The 17,914-nt window shown below is 45.1% G+C and overlaps 1 protein-coding gene across 2 annotated transcripts in view; it reads left to right on the forward strand.

Moving 5' to 3' along the window:
• CYFIP1 (cytoplasmic FMR1 interacting protein 1) overlaps nucleotides 1–17,914 on the forward strand; it is a 97,505-nt gene that overhangs the window by 45,718 nt on the left and 33,873 nt on the right. Inside the window, exons 12-21 of one of the 2 annotated variants that reach the window (XM_087428791.1) lie at nucleotides 1,361–1,483; nucleotides 2,825–2,950; nucleotides 8,908–9,074; nucleotides 10,367–10,514; nucleotides 11,324–11,471; nucleotides 12,929–13,085; nucleotides 14,317–14,413; nucleotides 16,358–16,434; nucleotides 16,543–16,651; nucleotides 17,632–17,751. In XM_087428791.1, coding sequence (XP_087284917.1) covers nucleotides 1,361–1,483; nucleotides 2,825–2,950; nucleotides 8,908–9,074; nucleotides 10,367–10,514; nucleotides 11,324–11,471; nucleotides 12,929–13,085; nucleotides 14,317–14,413; nucleotides 16,358–16,434; nucleotides 16,543–16,651; nucleotides 17,632–17,751 — 1,272 coding nt within the window. Of the gene's footprint in view, nucleotides 1–1,360; nucleotides 1,484–2,824; nucleotides 2,951–8,907; nucleotides 9,075–10,366; nucleotides 10,515–11,323; nucleotides 11,472–11,735; nucleotides 11,890–12,928; nucleotides 13,086–14,316; nucleotides 14,414–16,357; nucleotides 16,435–16,542; nucleotides 16,652–17,631; nucleotides 17,752–17,914 lie in introns of both variants that reach the window. The other variant, XM_087428790.1, reaches the window with a different exon arrangement.

The following is a 17,914-nucleotide window of genomic DNA, read 5'->3' on the forward strand; positions in this document are numbered from 1 at the left end:
GCATCATCTAAGGTAACAAATCAATTTTTTTGAGTACTGTTTTGAAGTACTGTCAATCTACTGCAGTTTCTTTCTGTCTTTTTCTTTTTTCTCTCATTGCGAAAATCCTGGTTCTTAGTGATTCCAGCAGATTTTTACTTGCTCTCTCAGTATACACGCAGCAATCTTAAAATAGGGATACTGGCACTGCTAATAATAATATAGTTACTAGAAACGATGTAGTTATATATTGTAACATATAACATTATTTTATATTGTAATAACAATACAATTACTAAAAGTTGTTTAAGATTTATTTTGTAGTGAATTTTGTCTTTAGGTTTCTTCCTCTGGGATGTTAAATCAAATCACTGTCTTTCAAAGTCACTTGAAGTGGTTTGTTTTGTGTTGGTCTCAGCCTATTGACAGTGATGCTGAGACCCTCACCCAGAACTATACTTACTTGTGGCAACCTGCGGGGAGAGGGCTTGCATGCAGGCCTGGGGTTCTGCTTTTATTGGGGTCGAGGGTAGGGGCCTAGGGTTTCACGGGCTCACTCTTTATTGGTGAATTTAAAACGCAAGAGTGGGAATTTAAAGGGTACGAAGAGAAAAAAGAAGTTTCCCAAATGGTCAGTTATGGAAACCAACCAAGATCTCTAAAGGAGAGGAGCCTCAGCAGGAGAGGTGGCTTGGCTCTTTATCTAGTTATGTAGCTGGCAATTTGTTTACTTGAGCTGGATGTCTTTGAAATGGATCCCTCGGCAATCAAAAGCTTAATGTCAGGCACTTACATTATAATCCAAAAAGCTAGTTATCAGACACACTACATGGTCTCTCTGTGCGGCCATGATGCCGACTTAGTACACAGTTCAGTTCATTGTTTCATTTTGCTTTTGAGTTTCAGGGATCCCTTTTCCCCCCTAATTTAATGTTATATCATAGTATATATACTGTTTATGTGGTTCCCAAGTCAGTTGTCTCAAAGGAGGCGTATTCAGAGAAGCTGCCTTACCCTCCACCCTCTGCCTCCCTGCCCTGTAGGTCACCATTCTTAAATCTGTTGTATTTGGTATAGGCAAATACACATGATGTGCACGTTTTCCTTTACGGGCCAAGTGGAAACATACTGTGCACAGGCCTCTCTGAACACAGTCTACAGCATCCTTTCTCTGCTTTGCGAGCTACAGAGCACCCATCACCGGGGGCTCTGTGGGCACAGCCTGTTGCTGCAGTGAAGGCTCATGTGCCCATATCATTTCATATTTTAGAGGGTACCTTTGGGGTAGGTCCCTAGAGTGGGTTTGATGGGTCACGGGGTAAACGCATAGGTGGTTTTTCTGGATATGGAGTGACTTCCTGATGCTTCTGTGGTGCTCTAGGTTGTCACGGGGTCGGGCCGCCAGGAGGCTCAGAAGACAGATGCTGAGTACCGGAAGCTCTTTGACCTGGCACTGCAGGGCCTGCAGTTGCTGTCTCAGTGGAGCGCCCACGTGATGGAAGTGGTAGGCCCTCTATGCTCGCTTTTATTTGGAAATGCAGAGAACTGAAAGAACATCCACCCCCCAGCCGGTTAGAAGTGCTTTTCTTCCCAAGCTCTGAGAAATTGACTAAGGGATATTTTTTCTGCATTAACTTTGGTCTTTGGATCAAGAACAAATTGGCTTTTTATATTTGGCCCTAAAAATAAGAATATATATCAATTTAAATGTTTCTAAGATGACTCAAGGTACATTTCACGTATGTATGTTACAAATAAAGGGCCTCATCTCTTAAAACATTTGATAGAATTAAATTTAAGTACCGTTAGGATTTTTTTTTTTTTTGAGGAAGATTGGCCCTGAGCTAACATCTGTTGCCAATCTTCCTCGTTTTTTCCCTTTTTTCTCCCTAAAGCCCCAGTAGATAGTTGCATGTCATAGTTGTACATCCTTCTAGTTGCTCTGTGTGGGATGCTGCCTCAGCATGACTTGATGAGTGGTGAGTAGGTCTGCGCCCAGGATCTGAGCCAGCGAACCCTGGGTCGCCAAAGCGGAGCGCACGAACTTAACCGCTACACCACCAGGCTGGCCCCGTTGATTTCTAATTCTCATTTTTTTAAACAATGTTTTCTCTGTAGTGTTCTAGCCATCACTTTCTTTTGTTTAGCATTAGTAAAATGATTTCTGATGCCATGTAAAGATTTGGATACCTATAAGTCATAGAAGGTTTTCTCTTTTGCTGTTTATTTTGCTCAGACCAAAATTATTATATTGGAGGGGCCCGCCTGGTGGCGCAAGTGGTTAAGTGTGTGCGCTCTGCTTCGGTGGCCCGGGGTTTGCATCTTCGGATCCCGGGCACGCACGATGCACCGCTTGTCAAGCCATGCTGTGGTGGCGTCCCATATAGAGTAGAGGAAGATGGGCATGGATGTTAGCTCAGGGCCGATCTTCCTCACACACACACACACACACACACAAATTATTACATTGGATGAGTATGTGATCATTTGAAAGACTAATTCTTTTTTTTAAATGATGATGAAATGCCTAGAGTCTTAGATATTTCAAATAGAATATCCAGGCCATTAACTAAGATGTATTTCTTAAATCTCTGGTATATTTCTTAAACCTGAAGTCCAATGGCCAGAACATTTGCAGTTTTATGGAGATGGACTGTGTGTGTGTGTGTGTGTGTGTGTGTGTGTGTGGTGTGTGCATGCATGCATGTGTAGTTTGTGTGTGTGTGTGACTTTCAGCACATACTAGAAGGCTGACCTTTTGGTAGTTTTGACAATGGTGAGTCAGAGAAGCAGTTAAGCATTGTGCGTTCAGTGTGGATGTCTCCCTTCTTTCTGACCATACCAGTATTCGTGGAAACTTGTGCACCCGACGGACAAGTACTCCAACAAGGACTGCCCCGACAACGCCGAGGAGTACGAGCGCGCCACCCGCTACAACTACACCAGCGAGGAGAAGTTCGCCCTCGTGGAGGTGCGGTCTGTCTGCTTTCTCTTCCTCTTATGACTCTGGTCTCAAACTGTCTTCCCTTTCAAAAGCAAAGGCAAAAACATGAATAAAACTGCCCATTTTGTGTCATTGCTTTTGTGTAGGGCAGCCCTTTGCATCTATCACAGTTCTCAAAACAGAGAATAAAGTAGGTTCATGGTCTCTGCATTGACATCTCTCCTGGGCTGATCAGGGCTTCGCTCACGAGTGTCTGGGAGCGGGAGCAGCTTTTGGTGTGGAATGCAAGAGGACACGACAGGACCCTGGCGGTCTGAGAGAGAAGCGCCCCCCACCCCTCCAGCGTTTCCAGCTGTTGAGTCACCAGCTGTTTGCTCTCACAAACGTCGGCCGTGGCTCCCTCAGTTGTGCATTATCTTCAGGAGCCTCTTGATGAACAGAAGCTCTTAATTTCAGTGCCACCCAATTTCTTTTCCTTGTAGTTGTACTTTTCCTGCCTTGTTGAAGAAATTTTTGCATGCTGTAAGGTCGTGAAGACATTCTCCTCCATTGCCTTCTGGATGTTTTATTATTCTGCTTTCACATTTAGAACTGAAATTCACCCAAAGTGAGTTTTTGAGACGCTCCCCGTGCCACCCTGCTCTGCCTTGCCGCCTTTGTTGTGAACAAGTGACCATACACATGTGGGTGTGTTTTTGCTCACTCTTCTAATCCACTGGTCAGTATGTCTGTCCTGTGCTAACACCCTTCTGTCTTAATAATAGTATCACTGGTTCCGGGTCTGGTAAAGCAAGTCTTTCTGTCTTCAAATGTTCCTCAGTTATTCTTGCCGTTTGCATTTTCATATAAATTTTAGAATCATCTGTTCATATCCCTTTGCAATTTATGAGGATATGAATAAACCTGTAGATCATTTTTAGGGAGAATTGACAAACTCATGATATTAAGTCTTTTATAAATATGATATATCCCTCCATTTGTTTAGATTCTCTTTAATTTCTCTTTTATAATCTGTGTAAAACTCTTGCACAGCCTTTGTTAGCTTTATTTCTAGGTGTTTGATAGTAGATGGTATATTTTTAAATTTTTCTAAATGTTTGTCACTGGTATTTAAAATATAAATTATTTTTTGTATTTTTCCTTATGTCTACCAACTTGTCTAAACTCACTTATTAGTTATAATAAAATTACCCATAGATTCTTTTGGTTTTTTAACTTATACAACCATATCGTCTAGAAATGACGACAATTTCGTTTCTCTCATCCTTCTGTGTTTTTCTTTCGAATCATGCTGGGTAGGATCCCTACTCATTAAATAGGAGGCACAAGTCATCTTTGTCTCATTTTTCATCTCAAAGGGAAAGCTTTCAGCATTTCACCATATACTAGATTTGCTGTAGGTTTCTAGAAGCCACCCATTATCAGCTCAAGGAAGTCGCCTTCTATTTCTTGTTTGTTAAAAGTTTTTATCATAAATAGATATTAATTTTATTAAATACTTTGCATCCATTGAGGTACTCCTATGACTTTCCTGTTTTATTCTATTAATGTGGTGAATTTACATTGATAGGATTTTTTTGATCAGGTTTGAGGTTAACCTAGCCTTGCATTCCTGGTGTAAACTCAACTTGATCATGATATATTGTCCTCTTTATATATTGCTGAATATAGTTTGCTAATAGTTTGCTTAGGATTTTTGCATCAAAGTTAATGAGTGAGAGTGGCTTTTAATATTACTTTTTACTTTTAATGTTTTGTTTTAGAACACTTCTAGATTTACAGAAAAATTGCAAAGATGGTGCAGTGAATTCTCATACCCCATTTTCCTTTATTGTTGGCATCTTACATTAATATTGTTACATGCTTAATAAGCCAATATTATGCTGCGTTATTAGCTCAAGTCCATACTTTACAGATTTCCTAAACAGATTTCCTCGCTTTTTCCATAATGTCCTTCTGATCCAGATCCCACATTCCATTTAGTTGTCACATGTCCTTAGGATCCTCTGGGCTATGAAAGTTTCTCAGACTTTCCTTGTTTGTGATAACCTTGACAGTTTTGAGGAGCACTGGTCAGGTATTTTGTAGAATGTCCCTCAATTGGGATTTATCTGATTTTTTTTTAACAATTAGACTAGGGTTCTAGGTTTTGGGAAGAGGACCACAGAGCTGAAGTGCCTTTTCATCCCATCACCTCAGAGGTACATACTGTCCACGTGACTTATCACTGCTGATGTTGAACTTGACCACTTGGTTGAGGGCGTGTCATCATGTTTCTCTATCGTGGGGTTACCTACACCTACCACCGCCCCCCGCTTTCCACAGTGTACTTTTGGGAAGGAAGTCACTGTGCTCAGCCCACGACCCTAAGGAGTGGATAACATTACTTTTTTATAACCTTCTGTTCTAGTGTTTGGATGAGGCTTCATAAAACTACTCATGGGGTGCTCCTTCTTGTCTGCTGTCTGCAGCGGTTTGTGTAAGATGTTATTTCTTCCTTAATTGTTTGCTAATGTTTACTGGCAAAGCTTTCCCTTCATGGGATGGTTTTTGAAACATTCAGTTTCTTTACTATGTATAGGAGTATTCAGATTTTTCTATTTCTTCTTGTATCGCTTTTGGTAAGTTGTATCTTCAGGGATTTTCTAAGAATCTTTCTAAATTTTCTAATTTTTTGGCATAAAGTTTTTCATCATAAATTCTCATCTTATTTTGGTAACAGCTTTTTTTCCCACATGCTGTACAGTTCACCCATTTAAAGTGTAAAATGCAGTGCTATTTTGGTATATTCTCAGAGTTGCGCAATCACAATCAAATTTGGAACATTTTTGGTAACTCAGAAAGAAACCACATACTCGTTAGCAGTCACTCTCATTCTTCCCTCCCTTCTACCCTGGGCAGCCACCAGTCTACTTTCTGAATCTGTAGATTTGCCTGTTCTGGACACATCATGTAAATGGAATCATGCGATACTTGGCTTTTTGTGATGGGCTGCTTTCACTTAACGTGATGTTTTCAAGGTTCACACGTGTGTCAGTATTTCGTTCTTTTCATTCCCAAATAATGTTCCATTGTGTGGGTATATCACATTTTATTTATCCATTTATTAGCTGATGGACATTTGGGTTGTTTCCAGTTTTTCACTATTATGAATAATGCTGCTGTGAACTTTTGTGTACATGTTTTTGTATGGACGCACATTTTCATTCCTTTTGATGATACACTTGGAAGTAAAATTGCTGGGTCATGTGGTAGCTCTGTGTTTAACATTTTGAGAAACTACCGGGTGGTTTTGCAAAGTGGCAGCATTTTTCTACATTCCTACCAGCGGTGTATGAGGGTTCCACTTTCTCCACATCCTGGTCAACACTTGTTATTGTCTGTCTTTTTGATTCCAGCTGTCCTGCTAGATGTGAAATGGTATCTCACTGTGGTTTTTGATTTGCATTTTCCTAACAACTAATGATGTTGAGCATATTTTCATGTGCTTATTGACAGTTTGTGTATCTCTGAGAAATGTCACTTCAGATCCTTTGCCCTTTTTTGAGGAAGATTTCTCTGGGCTAACATCTGTTGCCAGTCTTCCTTTTTGCTTGGGGAAGATTGTCCCTGAGCTAACATCTGTGCCAGTCTTCCACTGTGTTGTATATGGGATGCCACCACAGCATGGCTTGATGAGCAGTGTGTAGGTCCACACCTGGGATCCGAACCTGCGAACCCCGGGCTGCCGAAGCAGAGCGTGTGAACTTAACTACTACGCCATGGGGCCGGCTCCACTTTGCCCATTTTTTAATTGGGTTGTCTTTATATTATTGGGTTCTTTATATATTCTGTGTACCAGTTCTTATCAGACGTATGATTTGCAGTATTTTCCCCCATTCTGTGGGTTGTCTTTTTACTTTCTTAATGGGGTCTTTTGAAGCATAAAAGTCTTTAATTTTGATAAAGTTCAGTTTTTCTATATTTTTCCTTTTGTTGCTTGTGCTTTTGGTGTCATATCTTAAGACACCATTGCCTTACCCAGGTTACAAAGATTTACTCCTATGTTTTCTTCTAAGAGTTTTATTATGTATAAATGTATGATCCACTTTGAGATGGTTTTTTTTTATGGTGTGAGGTCGAGGTTGTGTCAGGGGGTCCCCGAGACCACCCTCACTCTAGATTTGCTTGAAAGACTCAGGACTATTAGCTGTTCTATTCAAGATTATGATTGATTGCAGCAAAAGGACACAGATTAAAATCAGCAAAGGGAAAAGGTGCATAGGTGCCATCCAGGAGAAAACAGCTGTCCCCTGCTGGTGGTGTTGCCCAGGATGTGCTGACTCTCCCAGCAGTGAGGGGTGACAGCAGGTGCGGTGCTGCCAACCATGGAAGCTCACCCAAGCCTTGGTGTCCAGAGTTTTTGTTGGAGTCAGTCATGTAGGCATGCAGCAACCGTGGGACTGACCTCAGCTGCTCAGACTCCAGACCCCCAGAGCAAAAACAGGTGTTCGCCAGAAACTGTGTTGTTAGCATCAACTGTCTGTCAAGCTGCTTCCGCACTGGCCCAAAGCCAGACACACACGCACTCTTTTCAGGCAGAATCTTCCAGTGGCTCAGAGCTTAGTTCCTAGGAGCCAGTGGAGGGCCAGACCTGAAGACAGGCCTTTCTCAGGAATTTGCGGGGTTCGATCATCCCAGGCCTGCTGGGTTAACCCTTTCCTGCACAGGACCCCACCCTCATCCTTTGGCATGTGGATATCCAGTTGTCCCGGGACTGTTTGTTGAAAAGATAATATTTCCCCATTGAATTGTTTTCACACCCTTGTTGAAAATCAGTTGACTGTAAATGCGAAGGTTTATTTCTGGAATCTTCTCTCCCATTGATCTATATGTTTACCCTGTGCCAGTATACTCTCATAATCTCCCAATATCTGTCAACTGTGCGGTAATTCCCCCTTTCTATTCATAATGCTGGTAATTTACGACTTGTCTATTTTTTTCTTGATGAGTCTTGCTGGGCATTTGTCAATTTATTTGTTTTTAAAACAGCTTTTTCTTAGCTCATTACCTACCTCTATTAGAGGCTTATTTTCTGGTTCATTAATTTTTCCTTTTAGAAATTTATTTCCCCCTACTTTGGGGGGATTTATTTTGTTTTTCCTATTATAAATTCATGATGAATATTAGTTTATTATTATCTTCAGGCTTTTTTATTTTCTAATATGTGCGTCTAAAGCTCACCTTTCAGCACATCTTTTCCTATATCCCATAAGTTTGAATATGCAGTATTTTCATTTTCATTCAGATTGGTATGAATTTGAATTCAGTTCAATTTGAATTTAGAGAATGTACTTTTTTAAATAGAAGTTTTCCCTTTTTTCCCTCATTAGAAAAGCAACACAGATTCATCAAACAAATCCCCAAAGCAAACAAACAGAAAACATGGATGTGCAATGAGGTCGGTATAGCGTCCATGATGCCATCACAGAGAGGAACTTTAAGCAGTTTATGCATTTTCTTCCAGGCCTTTTTATGCATATTAATTCAGCATGCCATTATTGTTTAATAGATGAGATTTGGACTACAAACTCTTATAACTTCTTTGTTCTTTTCCAGATAGTAACATATTTGCTTTCCTAAATCTTTTCTTCTTTTTCATTTGAAGTCCTTCACAGGGGTGTGTCCGTAGTGATGTGGGAGGATTTTGAGCCAGTTACAAACGCTCCTGTTAGCAGAGCCATCCCTGCCTTCAAGGTGCTCGTGGTCTGATGGAATCAGACCCAGGTGCAGGGATGGCTGATGACACAGAGCTGCTTTGGGGAAGATGGTTACAGGACAGCAGCTGCAGAGTGGAAACGCAGGAGGCCCAGAGAGGCGCAGCGCTGTGCAGAGGGAGAGGTAGCCTCCTGGGAGTGTGTCAGCCGATGGAGCTCAGACTACCTGAGAAGGAGCCGTGTCCTGTCACCCTCCAGCATACTGAAAGTCACATATGCCCCCTACAGGTTATCGCCATGATCAAGGGCTTGCAGGTGCTGATGGGCAGGATGGAGAGCGTGTTCAACCATGCCATCCGGCACACCGTCTATGCCGCGCTGCAGGACTTCTCCCAGGTCACCCTCAGAGAGCCCCTCAGGCAGGCCATCAAGAAGAAGAAGAATGTCATCCAGAGGTCAGCCTCACTGCACGCACCTCCCTGTGCTCAGCATCCGAAATTGTAGGATCATCTTAGGTTTAAACAGCTGTAGAGTTGCATTTTCATAGATACGCTCAGTGCATTTGTCTTCAACCTCCAGATGCCCTTCTGGTGAATTTCCTCTAAATGTAGGGCAGTTATTAACCTGAATAGCCTACAATAAATCAAGAACAGTGTCTAAGCCATCTGTAGACCCAGGGACAAGGATGTGTTTATCTTGGATGACAAGTGTCTCAAAATCTGTCCAAAGATTCTGATCACCAGGCCTGTAGGGACTCGCGGCCAACATCCCACCTCCCATCTCAGTGTGTCGTCTTCAGTATTTTTACTTCTGTTCCTTTGGGCCTGTCCTACAAGTTGGTGGAAAACGACACAAATAGTATAGAGATGCTGTAGCAACCTTGAGCTAGTTTTCTCTCAGTGTTGAGCCTTTTAGATAAAGTTGTCCTTCGGAGACATCTATGTAAAATGGAGCTTACAAGGGCTCACGGTGCACTGGTTTCATTTTGTGGCTGTATAGTTGATAAATTTGTGACCAGCGTGGTGTGATTTCTAGCATTAATAAAATTTTACACTGTGAGGCTTACCAGTTAATGTTCGCTCAGCTGTAGGGCTGGGTGGAGGTTTTCATGTTTTCAGTCACGCCCTCTGTTTTTGCTCATGCTTGCCATAATGGGAGGCTCACTATGTGGGAAATGTGCGGTGTGGTCTAAGGGTAACTTAGGTTTTAGCTAAAACTCCCTACGAGGTGATCAGGATGGGCGCATGGGTTTATCTAGTGTGGTGTCCAGGGGGTCTCTGCATGGTGGTGCCCTGTAGGGGGTGGGACACGTTCCAAACGAGGCCAGGACACAGGCCCAGTAACTGCAGTTATGTTGGTGACTTCACGATCCTGTTAGAAAAGGGGGATCAGCCGCAGGGTGGTCAAGTTTCAGCTCTCTAGGTGGATGTTTGTGGTCTGTCCTCTTGTTGCCCTTAGCATGACTCAGTGTTCAGGAAATAAGGTATCACTTCTGGACTAACTGATGCAAACTGCAACTACGTCAGATCTTCTCGGGCTAGTAATGTCCCCAAGAAAATTATCTATTTTTAAAATTTCACATTGAACTGGTCCATTCGCATGTCCCCCCCACTGCCCCCAGGGGTATTCATGTGTGAGAGTTGGCTGTTCCGAGAGCTGTGTGCTAGGTGAGGAGATGCTGTGATTGTCAGTGTCCCTAGGGTGCCAGTGCTCTGTGCCTCGCTGATGACTTGATGGGGCTGTTTAGTGTCCTGCAGGCTATCAGGAAGACTGTATGCGACTGGGACACAGGACATGAGCCCTTCAACGACCCAGCCCTGCGGGGTGAGAAGGACCCCAAGAGTGGCTTCGACATCAAAGTGCCCCGGCGAGCTGTGGGACCCTCCAGCACACAGGTTCTCATCCCCCCTGCTCCCCTGCCCTACCTGTTCCCCCGAGCGGGTTCACCCTGAGCTGGGGGGCGCTAAGCAAGGCCGGGAGCGAAATGACACCACAGCTGCCTGCTGAGCAGATCAAGTGTTGCCCCTGTTGTTTCTGCTCGTCTGTCCCCGTCCAGGCGAATCTGGAGCGTTAGCCAAGACATCCCTGTGACTCTCGGATTTGCCCATTTGCATGCAGAACTTAATTTGACTGCATCAACTCCTGTCCCAAAAATGTGGATGAAAGTCTGTGTGTCCGTATTTATGCTGTGTTTCCTGATGGGTGTTTAAATGTATGGTTATAATTTTTTTGTTGGGCCTAAAACTGATCATTTCTAAAGATAAAACTTTTGGCAACTTAACAACGTAACTTTTGTGTGTCCCCAGCCTTAAGCCGCCACCGCTGTTCTCTCTCCTGGCACATTCAGCACCCCCAAGTGGCTTTCCTTGACTCTTCAGACCTGATTTAATATTCCCTCTGCTTCTCTCCTCCCCTTTTGGGACTTGGCACTTCTTACTCATCACCTCTCCCTTGGGGACTTTTATGATCTCTTCTGCCAGTCTTTCAGAGAATTACCAGCAAAGCACATTGCTGGCTCTATATGAAACCTCTGAGATATCTGGGAGGAAGGCGTTGGGCCCACTCAAGAAGGATAGGTCCTGGGTCTCTCCGATGTGCACGCACCCTCCCCGCCCTCCGTCCCCACATGCGCCTCCCCACCCCGTGACGTGTGTGTCTGTGACTAACGGCTCTCTCCGCCTCTCCCCTGTCTGTCCGTGTCTAGCTCTACCTGGTGCGCACCATGGCCGAGTCCTTGAGCTCTGCCGAGCTGCTGAGGCAGCTCAAGTCTCTGGGCATGGAAAGGCTCTTGCATGTGGTAAACGCGTTTCTGAGGCAGTCCTACACCTATCCACCTCTTTTAACCTTTGGTGGTAAGACATCCTTTGTTCTTCTTGTTGACGTTTATGGCACAGAGGTGAACTGCTCCGCTACCAGTTCTTTCTCCCAAGCAGCAGCAACTTGGCCACTTGGATGGGCGCCCAGACCCCCTTTGAGGAGCCGGCTAGCGGCGGGCCGCCCACTCCAGCCCGCTCTGGTCAGGGCACGGCAGAGCAGTCCTTCTCTCGTGGTTTACCTGAGTTTGGCGTAACTAATGTATATTTTCTCCCCCACAAATGTTTCCTTGGATAATGCAGCTTTACATGGTGAGAACCATGCTAGAGTCCCTCATTGCAGACAAAAGTGGTTCCAAGAAAACCCTGAGAAGTAGCCTTGAGGGGCCCACCATATTGGACATAGAAAAATTTCATCGAGAGTCATTCTTCTACACTCACTTGATAAATTTCAGTGGTAAGAGATACTGCTGACCAGCGTCCGGCCCAGCATGTTCTAACACTGCTAACACCATCTAGAATGCTTCCGCCTGCCTGACCGTCCCCTGCTGTGGTCCCCTCACGCACCCAGACGGTGACGTGTCCTAACCTTTGTGCCATCCCCTCGCCTGTCGCTTTAAATGCACGGCTGGCCAGGGGCTCCCTCCATGTGGTGTGGCCCTTAGGAGGGTGAGGGCTGTGGGGCCATGGGACTGTGGCTGGCCCTGCGACCTGAATACCAAGTCTTTGTAACCTGCACGGGGTCAGAAACACAGGCGAATGTAATCCATCTCCTGGCTCAAGACCAAGACAGTGATAAATATCAAAAACAGCCCCCACGGGCAGTGACATATGGAAGGTGGTAGGTGAGCTGACGCAGGCAGCCTGTCCTGGGGTGACACTGGTCACTGTGCCCAGGATGCCAGGTGGATGCTCTTTGTCATCATGGAATTGTCCCCGTTTATTCTTGTGTGCTACAGCCGCCTGCTCAGAGCGAGAGGCCTCTGTCTTGGCTGGGGGTGCTGCAGGTTTGGAGTAAATTATAGTAAGGCTTTTGTTTTTCACTCTGAAAGGACAGAAATATTTTTTTAAAAAATCTGTCTCCATTTTCCATTAGATAGACTTGCACTGATTATGCATGTAATGCTGCGTCTATATCCTGAGTAAAACAAAGTAATACTGTTTTTATTTCTCCTTTTAAAAAGGACAATTTTTTTTCTCCCAATCCCACCAAGAGGCTCACAGGGGTGACAAGGTCCCATTGGTGGGTGGTAGTGTCCAGTGGGGGCGGGACGCTGACTCTTTTCATGAGCGAGGATGTGCAAGGTCCAGGGGGTCTTTGCCTGCAAAGATCCCTAGTGTGAGGCGCTCTGCGCCTCCTCCCCGCTCACGTCCACTCCCGCATGGCTCAGGGCTGAGAGCAAAGGAGTTGGCGCCTGGCACGCGGCCCCGAGATCACCCTGCTGAATCTTTTCTGCTTGCGTAAGATTAACATGGTGTTGTTTGAATCCTTTAAGAAACACTGCAGCAGTGCTGTGACCTCTCACAGCTGTGGTTCCGAGAGTTCTTCCTGGAGCTGACGATGGGCAGGAGGATCCAGTTCCCCATTGAGATGTCCATGCCCTGGATCCTGACAGACCACATCCTGGAGACCAAGGAGGCGTCGATGATGGAGTGAGTGTCCTGCGGGCCTGTCTCGGCTCTCTGTTCATGGTGACCGGGGTCCTTGGTGGCATTTGGGAGCTAGGAGGTGGAGGAAGGGGCCAGACTGTTCTTAGCACTTCATTTGAGGTGGTAATTCTTGGAGTGAGACTTCGGAGATTAATATAAGTAACAGGTTTCTTGGCTTTGAACTGAAATCAGGAGCTCGGGCAGTAGAACTGATGAAGTCCCACCATGTCCAGGTGCTGGCCAGGCCCTGGGGACTCAGCCAAGGTCAGGGAGAGAAGATGTGGCCTGGCCTCTCGCTTGGTGCAGCCTCCAACCCAGATGAATTTGGGAGAGGAAGTGTTGATTGGACGGCTTTGTTTTCAGGTCCAGGCTCAGGGCTGGGGCAGGGGTCAGAGACTTTCAAAATATGAAGTCCATGGAGGGAAAGTAATAGAAAAGGGGAGTGTCTTGTGGTGACCAGATCAGGGACTGACCCAGCAGGTTCCTCTTCCGTTCACCGGGCAAATGGTTAGCACCTCGCCTTTGCCCGTGCGCATCAGTTCTCCCGTGGCGGTCAGGAAGGTGGCCTTCCACTTTCTCTGGAGTGGCCGTGGCATCTGTTCTGCAGTGTCAGAGATGTTGTGAGGAGCACGGAGACCCAACATAGAGGCATTGACATGCCTCTGTGTCGTGCTTCTGGGGTTGGTTCTGCTGCTCACGTGGCCTCCCCCTGCCAAGCAGGAGCAGTTTGGTGCCCTCAGCGGGACCTTCCTCCTGGAGACTGTTGGCCACCACCTTTTGTCTAGGCATGAGCAGGGAGAGAGGGGCTTTCGGCCACACTGGACATGCTCGTGGTCAACTGTGGGACCCGGAACCTTTATATATTTTTCTTTTTAAGTTAGATAGTCTATTCTTAAAAATAAGAAAATAACTTATTTTTGTGGTTATAAAAAATACTACGTACTTGTAGTGAACAACTTTGAAACATGACAGGTGAGAAGCTGCAGTTACGGGAGGGCGTTGTGGACCCACCAGGTGCCGGGGCCTGAGTCAGGTGTCCCTCCCATGGAATTGGCCGGCCTGGCGGGAGCGTGCCATCAAGGCCCTCGGCAAGAACCGAGTTGGGCATTTGAAGTAAGAGATTGTTTTTCCTCACGTGAGAGGAAAACGGGGAAAGTTCAAGTTCTCGAGGTGTGCGGGGCGTGAGGGCCGAGAAGGCCCACGGGGAGGCTGGCTGACGGCTCGCCCTCTGCAGGTACGTCCTCTACTCCCTGGACCTGTACAACGACAGCGCCCACTATGCCCTCACCAGGTTCAACAAGCAGTTTCTCTATGACGAGATCGAGGCGGAGGTGAGGGCCCGCGCACTGCACACAAACTTGCCTTACTTTCCTTTTTCTCTGGTATTAGAGGAAGCAGACTTTCTTTATAATACAAGCAAGTTTAAACAATGGATTGAACTTTTGAAATAAACATTTTGGGGTGAACCCTACTATCTGCACTTTTCTCTGTGCATCTACACATGTGACAAGTGGGGTCCTACAATATAAGCTGTGGGGTGACATGCTTCTTCACTTGACAGCATGTCACAAGCACTTCCGCCTGTCTCCTGTTATGGATGCGGTCTGACGCAGGTGGATGGTACATAGTAGACACACGGGACCAACGCCTGTTTTATTTCTTTCATTTTAGCTTTTTATTTTTCTTATTATAAATAATGCTTTGATTAACTTCTGGGCTCATAATTTTTTAGCTGTGTTGGATTATTTCTTGAGGACAAATTCCTGTAGGTGGAATGATTAAGCTGTGGATACACAATTAAGGAGATAAATCTTATTTTCTAGCTTAAGATTTAAGAGAATTTAAGCTCAACAAATTGCATCATGCAGCTGGGTCTCCTTCTCCAGCTCCTCACAAAGACCCCCAGAAGGCACTTCTTCAGGGAGATCCTGGGTAATGCAGGGTGGGCACAGGGCAGAGACCCGCAGGTCCTGGGGCGGCTATCCTCTGTCACAGTTCCGGGGGCGGGGGGTGCTAGCCCCATTTGCAAGCGAGGATATGATTTCAAGGGTGAAGTTGCAGGGCTGTGTCCACCCTGTGTCTCCTGACTGACCTCAGTGCCCAGAGCAGCTGGCCCTGCTCCAGGGGAGGCCTGGGCTATGGTTCCTGAGAAACACAGCCTGGTGGCACAAGCCGCCCCCAGAGCGGGGACCCGAAATGCAATGCACATTAACCTCCTGGGAACACATGATGAAGAGAGACTTTTTCATATTCCTTTGCATTGAAGAGAATAGGAGCGTTTTTCTCCATCAGTAAGAAAAGGTCTGACCTAATTTTCAGTGGCTGTGTGGTGGTTACTCCTGGCTACACCATAATGTATTTAATCTGCTGTTCTTGGACAATAAGGTTGTTTCTTGTTTCTCTTTCCTGGTAAGAACCTCTGTTAGTTGCCTTAACAAAACTTTTTTTTTTTAATTTTACATCCCTAGGACTTTTTTATAACTAGAAGTTTATACCTTTTGATCCCCTTCACCCATTTTGCCCACCCCCTTCACCCCCGGCCTCTGGCAACCATCAATATGTTCGTTCTTTGTATCTATGAGCTCAGTTTTCTTTTTTCTTTTTGGTGAGGAAGATTGGTCCTGAGCTAACATCCGTTGCCAATCTTCCTATTTTTGCTGAGGAGGATTAGCCCTGAGCTAACATCTGTGCCCATCTTCCTCTATTTTGTGTAGGGGATGCTGCCACAGCATGGCTTGATGAGCAATGCATAGGTCCGTGCCCGGGATCCTAACCCATGAACCCCAGGCCCCCAAATGAAGTGTGTGAACTTAACCACTATGCCACTGGGCCGGCCCCTCAGTTTTCTTTTATTAGATTCCACATACAAGTGAGCTCATATGGCATTTATCTTTCTCTGTCTGACGTATTGCACTTAGCATAATGCCCTCAAGGTTCATCCATGTTGTTGCAAAATGGCAAGATTTCCTTCTTTTTTATGACTGAATAATATTCCATCGCGTTTGTGTGTGTGTGTGTGTGTGTGTGTGTGTATGTGTACTGTATCTTCTTTATCCATTGATCCATCGGTGGACACTTAAGTTGTTTCCATGTCTTGCCTTTTGTAAATAATGCTGCAGTGAACTCGGGGGTGCAGATATGTGTTTGAGATGGTGATATCATTTCCTTCAGATATATATCCAAAAGTGGAATTGCTGGATCAAAAGAGATTTTTTTGTGTTATTTGATACTGATTTAGGGAATCAAAGTCTAATGCATGCTTTCTTTTTCTTCAGGTGAATCTGTGCTTTGACCAATTTGTTTACAAGCTGGCAGACCAGATATTTGCATATTATAAGGTTATGGCAGGAAGGTGAGTATGTGATTTGTGATTTGAGTACGAAATCTTGGATAACTTGATGTGACATTTCCATTAAAATTCACAGTGTGTGAGAAACGTCCTCTTTTCCTTCTATACTAGTTTGCTTCTTGATAAACGGTTACGATCAGAATGCAAGAATCAGGGGGCGACAATCCATCTCCCGCCATCTAACCGCTATGAGACGCTGCTCAAGCAGAGGCACGTGCAGGTGAGCCAAGCTTCTCCTAGTGGGGCGAGGTGTGGAGCTGGCATCGGAAGTAGTGGGTTTTTCTTAGAGCTCACTAGGTTTTAATAGATGTCATATGTTATGTGACTGTGGGAACATCCTTATGAAGTGTTAAGATTTTAAAGACAAACAGGTTCTATTGGATAACCTGAAACACAAGGGAAGACCTGCAGTGCTCTGCCCCCAGGCCTGCTTGGGCCCCCAGTGCAGGCTCGGCCCCACAGGGTCGGCTCCTCTTGAGGAGCCCGAAAGCCCGAGTTTGTAAAGGATGAAGGTGACAAACGCTTGTCAGTGCAGAGTGTTGGAGAGGAGATTTCCTTCGGCCGGCACAAAGAACACAGTGCTTGTTTTTTGTTTCTTTAAAAACAGGATGTATACATCACAAAAAAATTAGGAACATACAGAAAACAGTAGGGAAAATTCCGTATAAGTCTGTCTATCTACAGATAACCACCATTCACATTTTGGGACATTTTTCACCAGAGTTTTGTCTGTGTTTTTATGTATTGAAATGATATTGAGGTACACATATGTCGTTAGACTCTGAAATAGAGATGGAGTAATTTTCTTGCTCATCCTTATAACACTGGAGGTCAGGTGTGCACGGGCAGCTCTGTGGTGGGAGATGGTCCTGAACACTGTCATAAGGGGTGTGCTCACTGACAGACCCGATTCTCCAGGGTCACTGGTGAGGCTTGGGGTTTCTGTCCGTGATGTAAGTGTAAATTCAATGCAAAGGGCACTGCAGAAGTCCTCTATGGCTTTGACTGGCAGCATTTCAGCTCCAGGAAGGTAGGGCATTTGATTGTGACACCTGTATATATAATTTCATCTAAAATGTTTAAGTTTTGTACATTATTTGCTTGTCTTCTCTTTTGGAATTGGTTTCTGGGGGGATATATATATATTTTCTTGCTTGTTTGTTTTTCTCGTTCACTCTTTCTGCCCTCTCCATCCCGCAGCTCCTGGGCAGGTCCATAGACCTCAATCGTCTGATTACTCAGCGTGTCTCCGCAGCCATGTATAAGTCTCTGGAACTGGCAATTGGACGATTTGAGAGTGAGGACCTCACGTCAATAGTGGTAAGTGCTCTCCCCTTTCTCAGGCTTAGCAGATCTGGGGGAGACTGGTCGCAAGGATTGGAGCTAATTTACTTTGTCCTTATTGATAAATTGAACCAATAGTAGGTTCGATTTTTGCACAGAAATCAAAAGGTATACACTAACTGAGCTTGGGCTATCCTCA

The sequence above is a fragment of the Ceratotherium simum genome, chromosome 3 (assembly GCF_057802395.1).
Source record: "Ceratotherium simum simum isolate JZ-2026a chromosome 3, ASM5780239v1, whole genome shotgun sequence".
NCBI classification, from domain to species: domain Eukaryota; kingdom Metazoa; phylum Chordata; class Mammalia; order Perissodactyla; family Rhinocerotidae; genus Ceratotherium; species Ceratotherium simum.